Below are 18,295 nucleotides of genomic sequence, written 5' to 3'. Positions count from 1 at the left end.
CTGAAAAACTCCCACAGCTACAGTTTTCTACTGACGTTTTTATAACTTCCAGTGTGCATGAGGCCCTAACATCACAACATCACAATTGTACATGTAGCACTACTCCCTTGGGAGCTGCTGGTTATGGGTTCCCTTGGGTTACCATTAGCAACAGCATGACAGTTCAACATTTTTCCAAATGATTTTGGCCCAGTCAGGAAACAGTCTAGGCGCTTTGGTTTTTGTGTTTTTATTGAGAACTTGGATAGGAGAAGGGAATGACTATAACTATGCACAATTAGCTGGGACGACTGAATGCTGAGTGAGGCGAGGCCGCTGCTTCACCTTGTCAGTAGCAGTGACGAAGTAAGAAATGAACTGTCTGAGGTAAACTGTACTGTACTGCAGAACAATCTTCAGGGCCCTTCCTGGCACCCCCTTTGTTCCTTTTCTTCAGGGTCAACTACACGGCACCCCCTTTACTGTTATACTTCCTGTGTAAGCTAGCTCCTTGATCCCCCTGACTTCTCTGGAGTGGTCCCCCTTCCTGGGCCAGACCCTTTGGCTGATCCCTCAGGACACTGTTTTTCCAGAAAGACTCTGCCAGCAGCTCCACCGTCAGCACTCTGTATCCTCTGCAGCTCAGCGCCACACCCGGTTCACTAGGCCAGCCGCCTAAGACCGCCTTCCTCTCACACTGCAGGAGGAGAGACAGACGTCTGCCTCCTCCTGGGACTCTGCTTCCCGCCAAAAACACCCTGTCACATGTCCCCTCTGTATTCATGGTCAATCCCAGGATGCATTGCAGGAATGCCCTCCCACTGGGACTGCCATAAAACATGATGTGTCACTGGCTAGGTTTCCTCCACTGTCCAACAAGCTCCCTTTTTGGAATAGTGGGGATATCCCTCAGACCCAGTAAATCGCACCTGCAAACATGTGACAGGCAAACTAACAGATCAGACCCCCCTGATAAGCAGAAGGAGCATAGATGCCTTTTCTTAGTACCTACCTAGGAGGGTGCTACATACAGAATTCTCACTTCTTCACATAGTGTTAATGGTAATGGTGAAATTCATGTTTAACCACTTAAGCCCCGGAGGATTTGGCTGCTAAAAGACCAGGGGGTATTTTGCGATTCGGCACTGCGTGACTTTAACGGACAATTGCGCGGTCGTGCGACGCTGTACCTAAACAAATTTGACGTCCTTTTTCCCCACAAACAGAGCTTTCTTTTGGTGGTATTTGATCACCTGTGCAATTTTTTGATCACGCGCTATAAACAAAAAAGAGCGTCAATTTTGCAAAAATAACAATATTTTTCACATTTTTTATATGAAATTCCCCCCCAAAAAAAAAGTAAAAATCAAAATTTTTTAACATTTTCGGCCAATTTGTTTTATGCTACATATGTTTGGTAAAAAAAAAAAAAAAAATCGCAAAAAGCGTATTTTGATTGGTTTACGCAAAAGTTATCGCGTTTACTAACAAAGGGAAAGATTTTTTTCATTTTTGTTGTTTTTTTTTTAACGAGTAATGGCGGCGATCTGCGATTTGTTTTGCGGTACTGCGACATTGTGGAGGACAGATCGGACCCTTGACTGACATTTTTGACACTTTTGGGGTTACCAGTGACATTTCTACAGTAATCAGTGCTATACATATGCACTGTTACTGTAAAATTACACTGGCAGTGAAGGGGTTAACTTTATTTGAGAGGGAAGGGCTGTGTGTGTCCCTAGGGGCGTGATTCTAACTGTGATTGGCTGTGGCTTGAGCTAGGAACACTGATCAACGGTCCTACATAGTAGAACCGTATGATCGGTGTTTCTACACAGGGGAGAATGACAGGCAGCTTGTTTACATCAGCCGCCTGCCTTTCTCCCTCTCCACCGACGATCGCAGAGTGACCGGCGGACAAACTATTTTTCGGCTAGTGTATGGCCAGCTTAAGGGTACAGTGGCCATTCTTATGCCACAATGCATTTACTTACGGGGTATATTATCTATTTCCATACAGGCAGGGTCCTTCATCTATTCATGGTAAACTGACAATCATTTTTTTATTAGGCTAAAGCTGACCATAGATGGATTCAACCAGCGGCTGTTAACCACTTGAAATCCAGAAGGTTTAACCCCCTTCATGACCAGGACATTTTTTTGCTGAGCAGCACTGCGCTACTTTAAGGCTGCATTCACATGTCAGCTTATAATCGCGGGCAGAACCGCCGCGGTTCCGCCCGCGATTCGGAGATTTATTGCAAATCGCGGGACGCCTAGCGTTGCCCGTTGATTTGCAATAGCCCCCCAAACGCCGAGCGATGTTGCCGCGATTTACGCCCGCCGAATCGCGGCAACATCGCGCAAACAAAATCGAGGGACGCAATATGCTCCAAAAAAGTACAAGAGCTTCTTTGGAGCGTATTGCGTCCCGCGATTTTGTTTGCGCGATGTTGCCGCGATTCGGCGGGCATAAATCGCGGCAACATCGCTCGGCGTTTGGGGGGCTATTGCAAATCAACGGGCAACGCTAGGCGTCCCGCGATTTGCAATAAATCTCCGAATCGCGGGCGGAACCGCGGCGGTTCTGCCCGCGATTATAAGCTGACATGTGAATGCAGCCTAACTGTCAAATCCTCGGCCATGCAACATTGTATGCAAATTAAAATGTAATCATTTTGTTCACACAAATGGAGCTTTCTTTTGGTGGTATTTAATCACCATTGGGTTTTAATTTTTTTTTTTTTGCTATATAAACGAAAAAAGACGTTTTTTTTTTTTTACACGTTTTTTTTAGTCTCTGATATAAAATTTAACAAATAAATAATCTTTTTTAATATATTTGGGGCAAAATGCCTACATTTCTTTGGTAAAACTAACCCAAATCAGTGTATATTATTTAATTTGTGTTAAGTTAAGTTAAGTTATAGAGTCTACAAACTATGGGATATATACTTGAAAAATGATCAATCCTGAAGTACTGACGGTCTAATTTCTTAAAGTGGTTGTAAACCCACTTTAATTACTTTTACCTATAGGTAAGCCTATATTAAGGCTTACCTATAGGTGCTATAAATATCTCCTAAACATGACGTCATTGGCGCATGCGCTCTGAAGAAACAGCGGCCCGTGCCGTTTCTTCAGAGTCCAGTGCTGTGACTGGCGGCTCCCACGCGCATGCGCGGGAGTGACGTCACGCGGCTCCGACCAGTAATAATGCCGGAGTCCGCAGACCCAGAAGAAGATGGGTGAACATGGATGCGGCCAGCAGTGTGGACATCGTGGACTTCGTTGGAGGTAAGTGTCACATAATGTGCTAGTATGCGATGCACATTATGCATTTACTTTGCAAGGAAGAAAAAAAGAAAAAAAAAATGTGAGGAGTTTACTTCCTCTTTAAGGTCCTAAAATGCCAGGACAGTACAAATATCCCCAAATTACCCCTTTTTGAAAAGTAGATTGTCCAAGGTATTTAGTAAGTGGCATAGAAAGTTTTTTGAACTTGTCATTTTTTTTGTGACATATTTTGGAGTATGAAAAAATTAAATACATGTTTTTACACATTTTTGTTTTTTTACCTATTGTCACCAGTGCAATTCAGTGTCACCATATGACCGGTGTATTGGTAATCAACTGGTGACAACATGCAAAAAAAAAAAAAAAAAGTTTTATTTAATTTTCTAACATTCATTTTTTTTTTTTTTTAGCACTTTTTTTTTAATTTCATAACTATCGTTTTTTTAAATACTTTTCATCAAAGTAGTTCAGTGTCACCATAGTGATCCTGGTTTTTTTTTTTTTTACACTGCGATTGCTGTTACAGCGGTGATCACTGTAACTGCAATCGTTTGAACTGTCATGAAAACGCTTCATTCATAACAGCTGTATATTTACTGTTGACATGCTGTGATTGGATGCAGTATGTCACATGGTACAGGGTGCCAGGTACTATGTGATACCTGTGGGCCAATCACAGCATCACTACAGTAGGCATGGCTGTTATGAAAGAAACTCATGCCTAACAGTTGTGAATACATTGTGAACACGTGTTCCCCTGACCACTTTGAGTCGTATTACAGGAACTGCACTCCACTGTGTCTGGTGGACACATTGATTATGGGGGGGGGGGGGGGGGCGTGCCAGTGCGCATACGTTGCTGAGCCTGGCCATGCTGCCAGCTCACAGTGCTGTGGACGGTCCTAAAGTGAAAAAAAAAAAAAAAAAAACAGTTTCCCATCCACAGTAGCAAGGTAGATGAAGGAATCCCCCCCGCAATGCTTCTGATTTCTGATAGTGAGGACTTCTCCGCTGTCAGAATACACTGATCAGCGCTACAGCTGATTGGCTGCAGCCGAAGATTAAATTAACATTTTTCCACTTTCCTGTTTGAGAGAAGCCAATCATTAAATCAAATTATCTTGAGCAGATGGGTCAAAATTCAGCTGGTCTCTGCCATCTCGATCCATCTATAACCAGCTTAACCGCTTGCCGACCGCCCGCCGCATATAAACTGCCGCAGGCTGACTCGACTGCGCGAATCGCCGTACCTGTATGATCCTGGGGGGGTGCGCGCACCCCCGTTAGCCAGCGGGGAAGCTGATTCACTGGGCCGATTGCCGCCGGGCACCCATGATCACTCCCTGTGGAGAGAGAACAGTGGTCTGCTGTTGTAAACACAGCAGATCGTTGTTCTCTCAGGAATCAGCACAGAGCTCCTGTGTTCCTCCTTTTAAAGCCCCGTACACACGTACCGATTGTCGGCCGTAAATATTCGGCCGCCGACCGATCGGCCGATTGTAGGCTTGTTAGTATGATGCTTCCGACAGCCGACAGCGCATTTTCAGCCGAACAGAATCTGTCGTGCAGGCATTAAAACTTTTGTTGGCCAACACCAGAACGGCCGATTGTTCGCCAGTCAGTACAGAATTCGGCCGACAAAAAGCAGATTTGCAAGACTGGGCATGCTCAGAGAAGAAAAAAGACACGGAAAGTTAACCATCACATGACATCACTTCTGCAGTCGGCTGTTGTTGGCCGACAAAATTCGTGTGCAGTCTTTATCACTTTTCAGCGGACACGACAGCCCTGGACAAAAGACGGCCGATCGTTCGGCCGACGATCGCTACGTGTGTACAGGGCTTTAGGATCACAGGTCTCTGTGTTGATTCCACAAGCCCATCCCCCTCAGAGTTAGAAAGCACCCCCTAGGCATACACTTAACCCTTTGATCGCCCCTGAGTTAACCCCTTCCCTGCCAGTGTCATTATTACAGTAACAGTACATATTTTTAGCACTGATTACTGTAGTAATGTCACTGGTCCCCCCAAAAATGTTGGTTAGGGGTCCGATCTGTCTGCCCGCAATGTCGCAGTCCTGCTAAAAATCGCTGATTGCCGCCATTACTAGTATAAAAATAAATAAAAGTGACAGAAATCTTTCCCCTAGCTTGTAAATGCGATAACTTTTTGCAAACCAATCAAAATACACTTATTGCAATTTTTTTAACCAAAAATATGTAGCATAAAACAAATTGGCCTAAAATCTTAAAAAATTTTGATTTTTACATTTTTAAATATAAAAATATATTGTTTTTTTTTTTTTTTTTTCAAAACTGTCGCTCTTTTTTTGTTTATAGTGCAAAAAATAAAAATCACAGAGGTAATCAAATACCACCAGGGGCGTAACTACAGGGGTTGCAGGGGTTGCAATCGCTACCGGGCCCCATGCTCCAGGGGGCCCAGTAGCAAACCAGTGGGTGAACTTCCAGGATCGCAAAGGTCACACTTGCGACCGGACCCTGGCATTGCACCACTGTGGGGAGGACCCAAGATTGCAGGAAGGGGGCCCACAAGATTGCAGGAAGGGGGCCCACTGCAGAACCTGCTGCGGGACCGTAATAAAAGGCCATGCAACGAGTTTAAAGAGCCCCAGGATTAGTGGGAAGAGCCCTGGGCTTGAAGGTAAGGGCCCCGGCCAGGGGTCTGGGGGGCCCTTCATGGTTTCTTGCATCAGGGCCCTGAAGGTTCTAGTTACGCCTCTGAATACCACCAAAAGAAAGCTCTATTCGTGGGAAAAAAAGGACATCAATTTTATTTGGGTACAGCGTCACACAACCGCAGGATTTGTCCGTTAAAGTAACGCAGTGCCGAATCACAAAATAGGGCCTGGTCATTAAGCAGGAAAATTTTCCGGTCTTAAAGTGGTTAAGGAGGTAAAACCTTCCAGTTTAGAAGCGGTTAAGGAACATCGGCAAAAACATTGCCTAATCCTGTGCCTCCTAACTACAGCACTGCAATGGCGAGCTCAGGGTGTGACAGGATAGCTTAAGCTCCAACTTTAATCAGCATCAGTGGGTGGCAGCATCCATCTATTAACCCCGGCTACCTGCTGATCACACAGATGTCTTCAGCTTTGTTCAGTTCACATATGTGCGATGTCAGACATTGCATGTGATTCGGAGCGCACTGCTCTGCAAATCATATGTAAAGGTTGTATGGCTGAATTTGCATCGCATTCGGACACAACTCGCACAGGACCCTTTTTTAGGTCCGCACCAGAATCGGATTGCATGGGTGTTCACACCTATGCAATCCGATTCATGTCTGAACTGACAGTTCACACTGCGATATGCGAACTGATCTGGGGGTGTCATTAACTTTGTATTGACACCCCCAGCTATTCACATATGGCAGTGTGAACTGCCTGCGATTTGAATGCGATGCGGGAACCCGCAGTGGATTTGCAGGGTTCCCGCATCGCATATATATGAACTGCCACTAATACCAGGATGATACAGGGCCATTGTAACGCCACTGCTTCAGTAGACAACCTATTGCAATACTGGACAGTGGAGTCTTTACCACTTAGCGTAGTTAGGTGGTAACAGTTTTCTTTGGCTCAGATCTAATATGAATAGGATATAATCTATAAAAGCCCAATGTCAACTGCTTCTATCAAGAGGATGCTGAGAACTGCGCTATGCAAGACTGCTACTTACATCCAGCTGTAAGTTGCCAATTAGTTATATACACATAGGGGCTCCCCCATAGGGGCTCCTCCATAGGGGCTCCCCCATAAGTGCTCCTGCATAGGGGCTCCTCCATAGGGGCTCCTCCATAGGGGCTCCCCGATATGTGCTCCTCCATAGGGGCTCCTCCATAGGGGCTCCCCCATGACAGTGCTCAGAATCTGAAAAGGTGGAAATTGCTAAAAGGACACAGCAAAGTGAAAAATAAATGCAGGTAAAAGAAAGCTACTGTGACCTAAAAAAAATGAGGAATGCATGCCATCTATTCTACAGGCTACAGGCACAAATCAATGTAAAGGCAAACGTAAAAAGAAATATTTTTTAAATGATGTTGATATGATCAGCACTATTAACTTGGAATTGCTAATCTTACCATTCTGGATAGCGCTGATCAAAGTGACAATTGCCAGAAGGACGATATGTCCCAGGATTTCTTGGTCCATGGTGCAGGCAGGAGACGGATCTCTGGTGTCGTGTGCTTCTGACTCTGGAAGGTCGCTGTGCAGAATGAGGATGTGGTATCTATAAAAAAAGGGGAAGTGTTTTTTTATCACTTTTCAGATATCACTTTTGTGATCTAGCAGCCCTTCTACTATATTTAAAATTACAGAGAAAGAACTGACCAGTGCGATTCAAATGTAACAAACCAAAAAACAAAAATGTATATATTGCAGCTTACCAATTCTTAGATGTGACGGCTGCATTCGTTTTTTTTTTTTATGGATCTGGTGATCCAGCCAGAAATGCCTGGTATACACGTTAAAATGACTGTAAACGATCACCTTGTAAAACAAACCATTACGTTTAAATAAGAAATGAAAGGCAAAACATTTTTGTATAGATATAAAAAAAACATTATAAATACCTTTTTTCCCTTTTTTATAAGTGATCACATTCCCTCTGTCCTCAGCTACATAAGCTGCGGGAGGAGAAGCAGCAGCACACTGAGCTTCCCAGTAATAGGCTGCGCAGTGGGGACATGTCAGGACAAGTCTGATCATTGGAGGAGAGCAGGCTGAGTTCCCAGCTAGAGAACTAACCATGGTGTGTTCTCCTGCTTAGTGTGGTCAGTTTTTAACAGGAAAGCAGAGGGACTGGCAGGAACACCAGGGATTTCATACAAAGAGAACAGGATACTTTCTCATACAAGTACATGGTACAGCAGGTACACATCAGGAATGTGAAATGTTGGGGTAACAAAAGTTTTTTTTCGTGCAAACCAGCAGGTCGAATGAAAACAACCCTAGAGCCCCGTACACACGTAGCGATCGTCAGCCGAACGATCGGCCGTCTTTTGTCCAGGGCTGTCCTGTCGGTTGAAAACTGCAAGAGACTGCACACGAATAACAACCGCGTCTTGGATTAAGGTTGATCTTCTCATTTTCCACTTATCACGGTTTTGTCTCTACACTTTGGGAACCTCCCAATTCTCCACCCTGACTTTCTCTTTGTCTTCCTCCTCTCCTTCACTTTTCTTTCTTTTCTCCCTTTCTTTCTCTCCCCTTTCCTTCTGTCACTAGTCACTATTCCTGGGAGTCCCGGTCCTATCTTCACTTGGTCCCAACATTTACCCTAACATTTGGCGGGGTTAATGGCAAGACCTGGTCCGTTTGGTTGTTTTCACTCACAACTTTCTCCTTTCGGGTCACATACACGGCTATATCGTTGTTTGACCAAAATGTGCTTAGCTGATATAGCATCTAAAATGGCCCTTATCTGTCCTCCTTTTTCAGAGGCTGGGACCTCTCATTTACCGTTGCTAGATTTAGCGAAATAGCCAGCTACCTGTCCTGGCCCGGTCCAGTATCCGCCAGCCCGTGAGGGCATGTAATACCCCGTGCCCCCTAGGACTCGGGCGTGGTCCACCATCGCCTTGCATGCATGATTATACCCAAGTTACTGTCCAAAGCTTTAAATCTTTTGATAATTAACTGTTGGTAAGTTTTAATGACTTAACCATATATATGCTTATGTGAATATGGTCACAACAGAAATAATGTATGAATTTGTGATACGTGCGATTACGCACGAAAAATTAACTATCCTAACATTTTGTCTGTTATTGCCTAGAACTACTTGAGAGGTCATAAGTCATTCGGTCCCTGATGAAGCCATTGAAATGGCGAAACATGTAGGACCCCGGTGACCCCATGTATCTCTTGGTTCGAAACATCACAGTATCTGTATCAATTTTATCATGGATTATTTTCCACGTATTCCACATGAATAAAACTTTGTACTTTTAACTGGGATTTTCTCTGATTGTCTGTCTTTGCCACAACCACACCACCTTCAAAGTCCCATACCCATTGGTGGTTCTCTGGCTGACCAGTCAGGCCATTGAACACCCCCTTTTATCCTTCAATTGCACACGAATTTTGTCGGCCAACAACAGCCGACTGCAGAAGTGATGTCATGTGATGGTTAACTTTCCTTGTCTTTTTTCTTTTCCGAGCATGCCCAGTCTTGCTAATCTGCTGATTGTCGGCCGAATTCTGTACTGACTGGCGAACAATCGGCCGTTCCTTTTGACGGCCAACAAATATTTTAAAGTCTGCACGCCAGATTCTGTTCGGCCGAAAATGCGCTGTCGGCTGTCGGAAGCATCATACTAACAAGCCTACAATCGGCCGATCGGTCAGCGGCCGAATATTTGCGGCCGACAATCGGTACGTGTGTACGGGGCTTTAAGCTGGATACACACTATCCAACTTTTGTGGTTAGATTTCCTTCAGATTTACCTTTTCTATGTAGTTCAAGGGTCTGCCAGATTGCATACAAATTGAAAGTGTTTAGGTTTGACCTCATATTATATGGTTTTGGTAAGTCTAAAGGAAAAAGTCTTCAGAAAATCTTATAGTGTGTATGGCCCATTAGGTGGTTGCTGTACTAACTCTGTGATGACAAAGGATGAAAAATGGATGACAAAGGATGAAATACGGATGACAAAGGATGACAATGGATGAAAAACTGATGACAACGGATGAAATACGGATGACAAAGGATGAAATATGGATGACAAAGACGAATAACGGATGAAATACAGATGACAAACTGAGGACAAGAAAATGTGACTGAAGTGATGAAATGAACGGCATGTGTGAATGCAGCCCTAAGGCCCCTTTCACACAGCCCGTCCGTCAGGCAGACTCCGTTTATCTCAGCGGGGATCGATCCGCCGATCCCCCGCTGAGCAGGAGGATGACAGCTGTGTCTCTGCTCTGTGTGCAGACACACAGCTGTCAGAGCCCCATGCATCTCTATGGGGGAATCGGATGGGAACAGACCGTCTGTCCGTTCTCATCCGATCCCATCCGCTCGACGGATGGAAAATAGGGTTTCCATCCATCCAGATTTGACGGATCGGATGTCAGCAGACATGTCTCCGCTGACATTCAATGCCCCATAGAGATGCATGGGGCATCCGTTCAGATCTGAGCGGTCTGCCTGTGTGAAAGGGGCCTAAGCCTGGTACACACTGGCAGTTTTTTTTTCCCTCAAACCCAGCAGGCTGAATGAAAAAAATCTGAGGAGCTCGAGAGGAGCCACTGTACTAACTACTGTATGTGATGTTAGTACAGCGATCTTCCCGCTGAGCTTTTGTGTTCTGATAGGGGGATGCCCCCCCACCAGAACACACCGCCATTGGCTGAGATCGCTGATCGGACGCTGATTGGCAGACGTTCGGCCAGCTTCTGTCGGGCCGGCTGCCGTACACACGAATGTTGTCGGGTTTCTATTGAACCGCCCGATACCACCCGATGTTCAGGTCGTGTGTACGGGGCTTTAGTCTGCTATTTTTCAACTTCTCTTAACAGACCAAGCTGTCCAACAAAGTGACAGTTAGAGGGTTGAGACAAATCATTTACCACTAACAGGGGTGCTTACAATAATCAGCTTTTTTTTATTTATGTGAAACCTTTATCCCAAAAGGGAAAAAATGTTGATGTAACTCTTAAAAAAGTGTTAGATGGAGTTTGACTTTATTTGTTAGTCAAGTAAATTTTAAGCTCCATTCACACTAATGTGTTTTTTCATGCTTTTTGCTTTTTTGCAGAGACACGAGACATTATTTTTAACATCAGTGCATTTTGTGCTTCTGTGTTTTTGGAAAGGGTCAGGGGCTTTTGTAAATGCAAAACAGTGTTTTTTTTCCCTTTTTTGGTTCAATAGACTTTAATGGAAAAGCTGCAAAAAGCATGTAGTGCGTTTTTACTGTGATTTTGCCATGATCTTGGTGTGATTTGCGTTTTTTAATCTGCTCAGCAACAAATATGGCCATAAAAAAAGCATACAGAATGCAAAACGCGAATTGAGGCAAAATCGCTGTAAAAAAAACCACAAAAAGCACTGCAGAAACCTTCAAAAGCAACATAGGTGTGAATGGAGCCTAAATCTTCTGGTTTAACACTACCCTCTCCCCAGACTGACAATTCTGCTGTCCAAAGATGTCTCCATTGCTCCTTCATCCAGAGTGCAGCCACCCTAAGATATGCAGTGTGCTACTGGCTGAATCACCAGGTAAAATAAAGGGAAAAAGAGCCTAAAAAAAGAAAACAACCACCGGCTGCATATATACTGCGGCAGGCTGGCTTGGCTGTACGAATCCACATACTGGAACGTCAGTTCGCGGGATTGGTGCTGGGGGGCTAGGCAGCGGGGATGCCAAACCATGGGACCGGCGGCCGCGATTGCCACCGAGCACCCGTGATCGCTCTCCGCTGAGAGAGAAGGACGGTCAGCTGTTGTAAACACAGCTGACCGTTCTTCTCTCTGAAATGATCACAGAGCGCCTGTGATCCTTCTATATAGGATCACATGTCTCTATGGTCATTTCACAAGTCCCTCCCCCCATACAGTTAGTAAACACTCCCCAAGGCTCACCTTTAACCCTTTGATCACCCACAGTGTTAACCCCTTCCCTGCCAGTGTCATTATTACAGTAACAGTGCATATTTATAGCACTGATTACTGTAGTAATATCACTGGTCCCCCCAAAAGTGTCAAAAATGTCAGTTAGGGGTCCGATCTGTCCGCCGCAATGTCGCAGTCCTGCTAAAAATCGCAGATCACGGCCATTACTAGTAAAAGAAAAAAATAAATAAAAATGACATAAATCTTTCCCCTAGATTGTAGACGCAATAACTTTTGCGCAAACCAATCAAAATATGCTTATTGCGATTTTATTTTTTTACCAAAAATATTTTGCAGAATACAAATTGGCCTAAAAGGATAAAAAATTATATTTTTAAGTTTTTTTTGGGAATGTTATATAACATAATGTGAAAAATATTGTTTTTTTTTCCCCAGAATTGTCGCTCTTTTGTTGTTTATAGCGCAAAAAAAAAAAATTTCACAGGTGATCAAATAACACCAAAAAAAAGATCTATTGGTGGGAAAAAAAAGACATCAATTTTATTTCGGTACAGCGTCGCACGACCGCGCAATTGTCAGTTAAATTTATGCAGTGCCGAATTGCAAAATGGCCTGGTCATTAAAGCAGAGTTCCAGCCTTTTCTGTGTTTATTAAAAGTCAGCGGATACACTTTTTGTAGCTGCTGACTTTTAATAAACACACACTCACCTGTCCCACAGTCCAGCGATGCGGCCGCCCGAAGCCTCGATCCTCTCCCTCTGATCTCGGCGGCGCCGGCATCACTGATGCACCCGGCTGTGACAGTTTGCGGCTTCACAGCCAGGTACGCACTGCGCATGCGCGAGTTGCGCTGCGCGTCTTGATTGGCCGGTAATCTTCTGGGACCTCTGACATATCCTTGAAGATTGCAGGGAGGGAGGGGGACAGGAGAACTTCCGCTCAGGGCCCCGCAGCGCTCTGAGCGGAAGTGGGAGCGGGTGCCTGTCAAAACTAGGTACCCGCTCCCCCCCAAAAAAAATGACATGCCAAATGTGGCATGTCAGGGGGTTAGGACTATTTAAAGCAGAAGTTCCACTTTTGGGTGGAACTCCACTTTAAGGGGGAAAATCCTTCCTGTCCAGAAATGGTTAAAGTGATTCTAAAGCTTTACATTTTTTTTAAACTTCTACTTACCTGCTGTGTGCAATGATTTTGTACACAGAGCAGCCACAATGCTCCTTTCCTGTGGTCCCCTGCCAGCGCTCCTGGCTCCTCATGGAAGTGAAGGCCTGGCTCACAGTCTCCGCTCTAACCCCACACCATAATCCCCCCTCCACCAATCGATTTTGACCAGTGCACAAAGCATGGTCCATAAAGACATGGATGAGTGAGTTTGGGGTAGAGGAACTTGACTGGCCTGCACAGAGTCCTGATCTCAACCCAGTGGTGTATTTTGGTTTTATGCTGCCCTAGGCAAAACTAAAATTGGGCGCCCCCCTCCTTTGTAAATTTGCCCCACTCCTTTTTTAACGGGTGTGACTCCTTCCAAAATTGAAGGACTACAAGTCCCAGCATGAGCCCCTGAGATCTCACAAAAGCGGGGGTGAGAGGGGGTGGGGTAGGGAGAGAGGGGGTGGGTGAGGGAGGAAGAGAGAGGGGGGGATGAGAGGGGGTGAGGGAGAGAGAGAGAGAGAGGGGGGATGAAAGAGGGGGGTAAGAGAGAGAGAGGGGGGATGAAAGAGAGGGAGGTGGTCAAAGAGTGAGAGAGAGGATGAGAGAGAGGGGATGAGAGAGAGAGGAGGGATGAGAGAAAGAGGGGGGAGAGAGGGGGGATGAGAGAGAGAAAGGGGGGATGAGAGAGAGCGGGGATGATAGAGAGAGGGGGGATGAGAGAGGGGGATGAGAGAGAGAGAGAAAGCGAGGGGGGTAAAAGAGAGAAAGAGAGGGGGGATGAGAGAGAGAGAGAGAGAGAGAGAGAGAGAGAGGGGTGAAAGAGAGAGAGAGGGGGGTGAGAGAGAGAGAGGGGTGAGAGAGGGAGAGAGGGGGTGAAAGAGAGAGAGGGGTGAGAGAGGGAGGTGAGAGAGAGGGAGAGAGACAGGAGGGGTGTGAGAGAGAGAGAGAGGGGTGAGAGAGGGAGGTGAGAGAGAGGGAGGTGAGAGAAAGGGAGAGAGACAGGAGGGGTGTGAGAGAGAGAGAGAGAGAGAGAGACAGGAGGGGTGTGAGAGAGAGAGAGAGAGAGAGGGGGGTGGAGAGGGGGCGACTTTTTTGCTGCCTCCTGCAAAGTGCTGCCCTAGGCCTGGGCCTTGTTGGCCTAGGCTAAAATACAGCACTGCCTCAACCCAAAAGAACACCTTTTGGATGAATTAGACTGTGAGCCAGGCCTTCTCTCCAACATCAGTGCCTGACCTCACAAATGGGCTTCTGAAAGAATGGTGAAACATTCCCATAGACACTCCTAAACCTTGTGAACAGCCTTCCCAGAAGAGTTAAGGCTGTTATAGCTACGAAGGGTGGACCAACTCAATATTGAACATTACAGACTAAGACTTGGATGCCATTAAAGTGATATGGCAGGTGTCCCAATACTTTTGCTAATATAGTGTACAATAACTTGTAGTTGAACGGTACTTGTGAGACCTTGACCTAGTAATTTTTTTCAAAGAGCTTCCATGCCCCAAAAGAAAAAAACGACATAAATAAAATAAATGATAATCACAGAATACTCAGGCGGTTGAGAAACACTGATCTATGTAGACATCACATTCCATATTATGTTGGAATCCCCTGTAAAGGTGTAATAATTGCACATTGCTGGAAGCCGCCATGACTCGGAATACCTTCTGGAAGACTGGAGAAGACTGAGAAGAAGTGCAGAGATCTCTTGGTGCTTTCTCCTGTTTGGGTCGGCTTTACTACCTTTCAGATGTTATTGACTTTGCACGATTCCAATATGCTGCACTCTACTAATGCAAAACTTTTGCAACATCCGTGTCAGAAAGGATGTATGTGGTCAGCGATGCTTTGACTTTCCTCATCACAACTGTCTCATAAGGGAAGTTTCAAAACCTCAGATCCATTTGTGTAATATCTGGTTTCCTTTGAGCTGGGAGGCTTTTTTTGGACAGATGATGTACAGTGGCTTAAAAAAGTTTTCATACCCCTTGAAATTTTCCACATTTTCTCATGTTACAACCACAGACGTAAATGTATTTGATTGGGATTTTATGTGATAGACCAGGGATGTCAAACTCAATTTTATCGCGGGCCGCATCAGCATTATAGTTGCCCTCAAAAGGCCGGTTACATCTGTAGGATTAGCTGTCCAGAGCACCCCATGCCGACTTACATGAGATGACAAGAACCCCCGCACCATCAAAAGTCAAGCCTCCCTTCCTTACATCACAATGCACCCCCTTACCTTGTGCTGCTGCCAGGAAGAAGATGCAGGTAGATCTGGGAAGAAGTACAGGGTCTGGAGGAGAACCAAAGGAGGGTTGGAGTCAGTTTCCAGTGTTTGCTTAACGCGAAGACCAGGGGAGGCAAAGGCAAGGTAGTATAAGCAAAATGTAACCAGCGCCCCTATGGAGCTAAAGCAGCAAACTCCTAACTCTGGTAAGTTAAGGGTAGATAGAAAAAGAAAGGGGAGTTGCGCTATAGCATAAAACAGATCACACAAGAGCCAATGACTGGAATGTGTTAGATATATATATATCTGGACTAAAATACACAAATGACTAAACTGCACAGATGTATAACAGTCTCATAATCAAATATGTGTAAATTTGAATCATAAACCAATATAACCAAAATTGGAAATGATATACAGTCCAGACAGATGTATTGTAAAGATGATCCACCAAGCCAATGAAGCCAGTAGTACAAGGTAGTAGACAGTTCAAATGAATATACTGCAGAGGTCATCCACCCAGGTGATTAAGGAGATGACAGACAACGTGAGGTCCCGACCACCATACACAGCCTCTAACCAGAAAACAGTGGGATAAGCGCATCGAGTAGTTTAGGACTATTACAGCCTATCTCCCAAGCGACGTGGTGACGCTGAACTAGCTCCTCCCAACGCGTTTCATCATTACGACGTTGACACTACGCCCCCTTGACAACGTCGTAATGACGAAACGCGTTGGAAGGAGCTAGTTCAGCGTCACCACGTCACACCCGGAAGTCCGAGGTCGGCCATCTTTTTGGTGGTACTAGGAAGTTTCATTGCCGAGAGCCTCCGGTCTACTACAATGCTTATGTGATCGTTTTATCCATTTGTGGGTGCGTGCATACCCTATCGTGTACTGTCAATAAACTGTCATTGAGGTATTACACTATGGGCTTGTCCCGTTTGTTTATTGTCCCCCACTCTATGTGAGGCATCCTGTGAGGGATATACTGTCGGGATCTCGAGGGGAGCCTGTGCCGGTCTCTTCAGGTGGCTCTGATATCCTGGGAGCAGCTACGCTTGGGAGATAGGCTGTAGTAGTCCTAAGCTACTCGATGCGCTTATCCCACTGTTTTCTGGTTTACACATATTTGATTATGAGACTTTTATACAAAGGCAAGGTAGTGTTGCGGCTGCACAGAGAGGTGCAGGATCAGTAGGAGGAGTTCTGCTCTCCTCTCTGCTGCAGACTGCTGCAAAGGGGGGGGGCAAAGACGAGCCTTTCTGCAGCTGCACAGAGGAGTGCAGGATCTGGCAAAGGAGTTCTGTCCTCTCTGCTGCCCACTACAGAGACAAGGTGGGGGCAGAGACAAGAGGGGTGCCGCAGCTGCAGGAGAGGTGCGACCGCCACATGAAATGGCCTGGGGGGGCCGCATTTGGCCCGCGGGCCTTGTGTTTGACACCTGTGTGATAGACCAACACAAAGTGGCACATAATTGTGAAACGGAAGGACAATGATTAATGGTTTTCAAAATGTTTTACAAATAAATATGTGAAAAGTGTGACGTGCATTTGTATTCATCCCCCTTTACTCTGATACCCCTAACTAAAATAACTAAAATCTAGAGGAACCCATTGCCTTCAGAAGTCACCAAATTATTAAATAGAGTCCACCTGTGTGTTATTTAATCTCAGTATAAATACAGCTGTTCTATGAAGCCCTCAGAGGTTTGTTAGAGAACCTTGGTGAATAAACAGCACCATGAAGGCCAAGCAACACACCAGACAGTTTAGGGATGAAGTTGTGGAGAAGTTTAAAGCAGGGTTAGGTTATAAAAAATATCCCAAGCTTTGAACATCTCACAGAGCAGGGTTCAATCCATCATCTTAAAATGGAAAGAGTATGGCAAAACGGCAACCTACCAAAACTGACAGGCCGGGCAAGGAGAGCATTAATCGGAGAAGCAGCCAAGAGGCCCATGGTAACTGAAGGAGCTGCAGAGATCCACAGCTCAGGTGGGAGAATCTGTCCACAGGACAACTATTAGTCATGCACTCCACAAATCTGCCCTTTATGAAAGAGTGTCCAGAAGAAGCCATTGTTGAAAGAAAGTCATGATAAGTCCCATTTGCAGTTTGCGAGAAGCCATGTGGAGGACACAGCAAACGTGGAAGAAGGTGATCTGGTCAGATAAGACCAGAATTTAACTTTTTGGAAGAAATCTAACACTGCACATCATCCTGAACACACCATCCCCACCGTGAAACATGGTGGTGGCAACATCATGTTGGGGGGATGATTTTCTTCAACAGAGACAGGGAAGCTGGTCAGAGTTGATGGGAAGATGGATGGAGCCAAATACAGGGCAATCTTAGAAGAAAACCTGTTAGAGTCTGCAAAAAACGTGAGGTTCGGAGGTTCACCTTCCAGCAGAACAACGACCCTAAACATACAGCCAGAGCTACAATGGAATGATTTAGATCAAAGCATATTCATGTGTTAGAATGGCCCAGTCAAAGTCCAGCTGATCTTGGTCCCAAAGATCAGCGAAGATTCAGCCAAAGTGAAGACAGTGCTGGACTCAGGTAAATGTCCTTTTTGTTAAAAGTCAGTAGCTTAAGTATTTGTAACTGCTGACTTTTTATTTGTATTGTGGGGCCAGATTGAAGAACCTCTGTAAAAATATTCCTGTGAAATGTGTTCAAATGTTTATTCTTGAAGCGGAGGTGTATATAATCCTCACTGCCAAATTCAAAGATCCTTTCACAGCCTCCCATATGGTCTAGCGGTTAGGATTCCTGGTTTTCACCCAGGCGGCCCGGGTTCGACTCCCGGTATGGGAAGTTCATATTTTTGCCATTGTAAATTTTAATTAAAATAATTAATTTTACGTAGCCATTTATTATTTTACTTTTTTAAATAAATTTTATTGTAATATTTGAATTAAAATAATTTTATTCAGTCATTTTTTGGGATCAACAAAGGATTGCACAGAAAGTCTTGATAATTCCCTAGATCAGTGATCACTAAATGGCGGACCGCGGG

At 45.1% G+C, this 18,295-nt stretch overlaps 1 protein-coding gene across 1 annotated transcript in view; it reads right to left on the bottom strand.

Annotated features, from left to right (window-relative positions):
• Positions 1-7,524, bottom strand: part of ALOX5AP (arachidonate 5-lipoxygenase activating protein) — a 46,016-nt gene extending 38,492 nt beyond the window's left edge. Inside the window, exon 1 of the mRNA XM_082244739.1 lies at positions 7,380-7,524. Within this exon, the coding sequence (XP_082100865.1) occupies positions 7,380-7,449 (70 nt within the window). The 5' untranslated portion in view covers positions 7,450-7,524. The remainder of the gene's footprint in view (positions 1-7,379) is intronic.
• Between the last annotated feature and the right edge of the window lie 10,771 nt (positions 7,525-18,295).

Source organism: Pelophylax lessonae, assembly GCF_965119305.1.
Source record: "Pelophylax lessonae genome assembly, chromosome: 2".
Lineage (NCBI taxonomy): Eukaryota > Metazoa > Chordata > Amphibia > Anura > Ranidae > Pelophylax > Pelophylax lessonae.
This window is presented reverse-complemented; position numbering and strand designations above follow the sequence as displayed.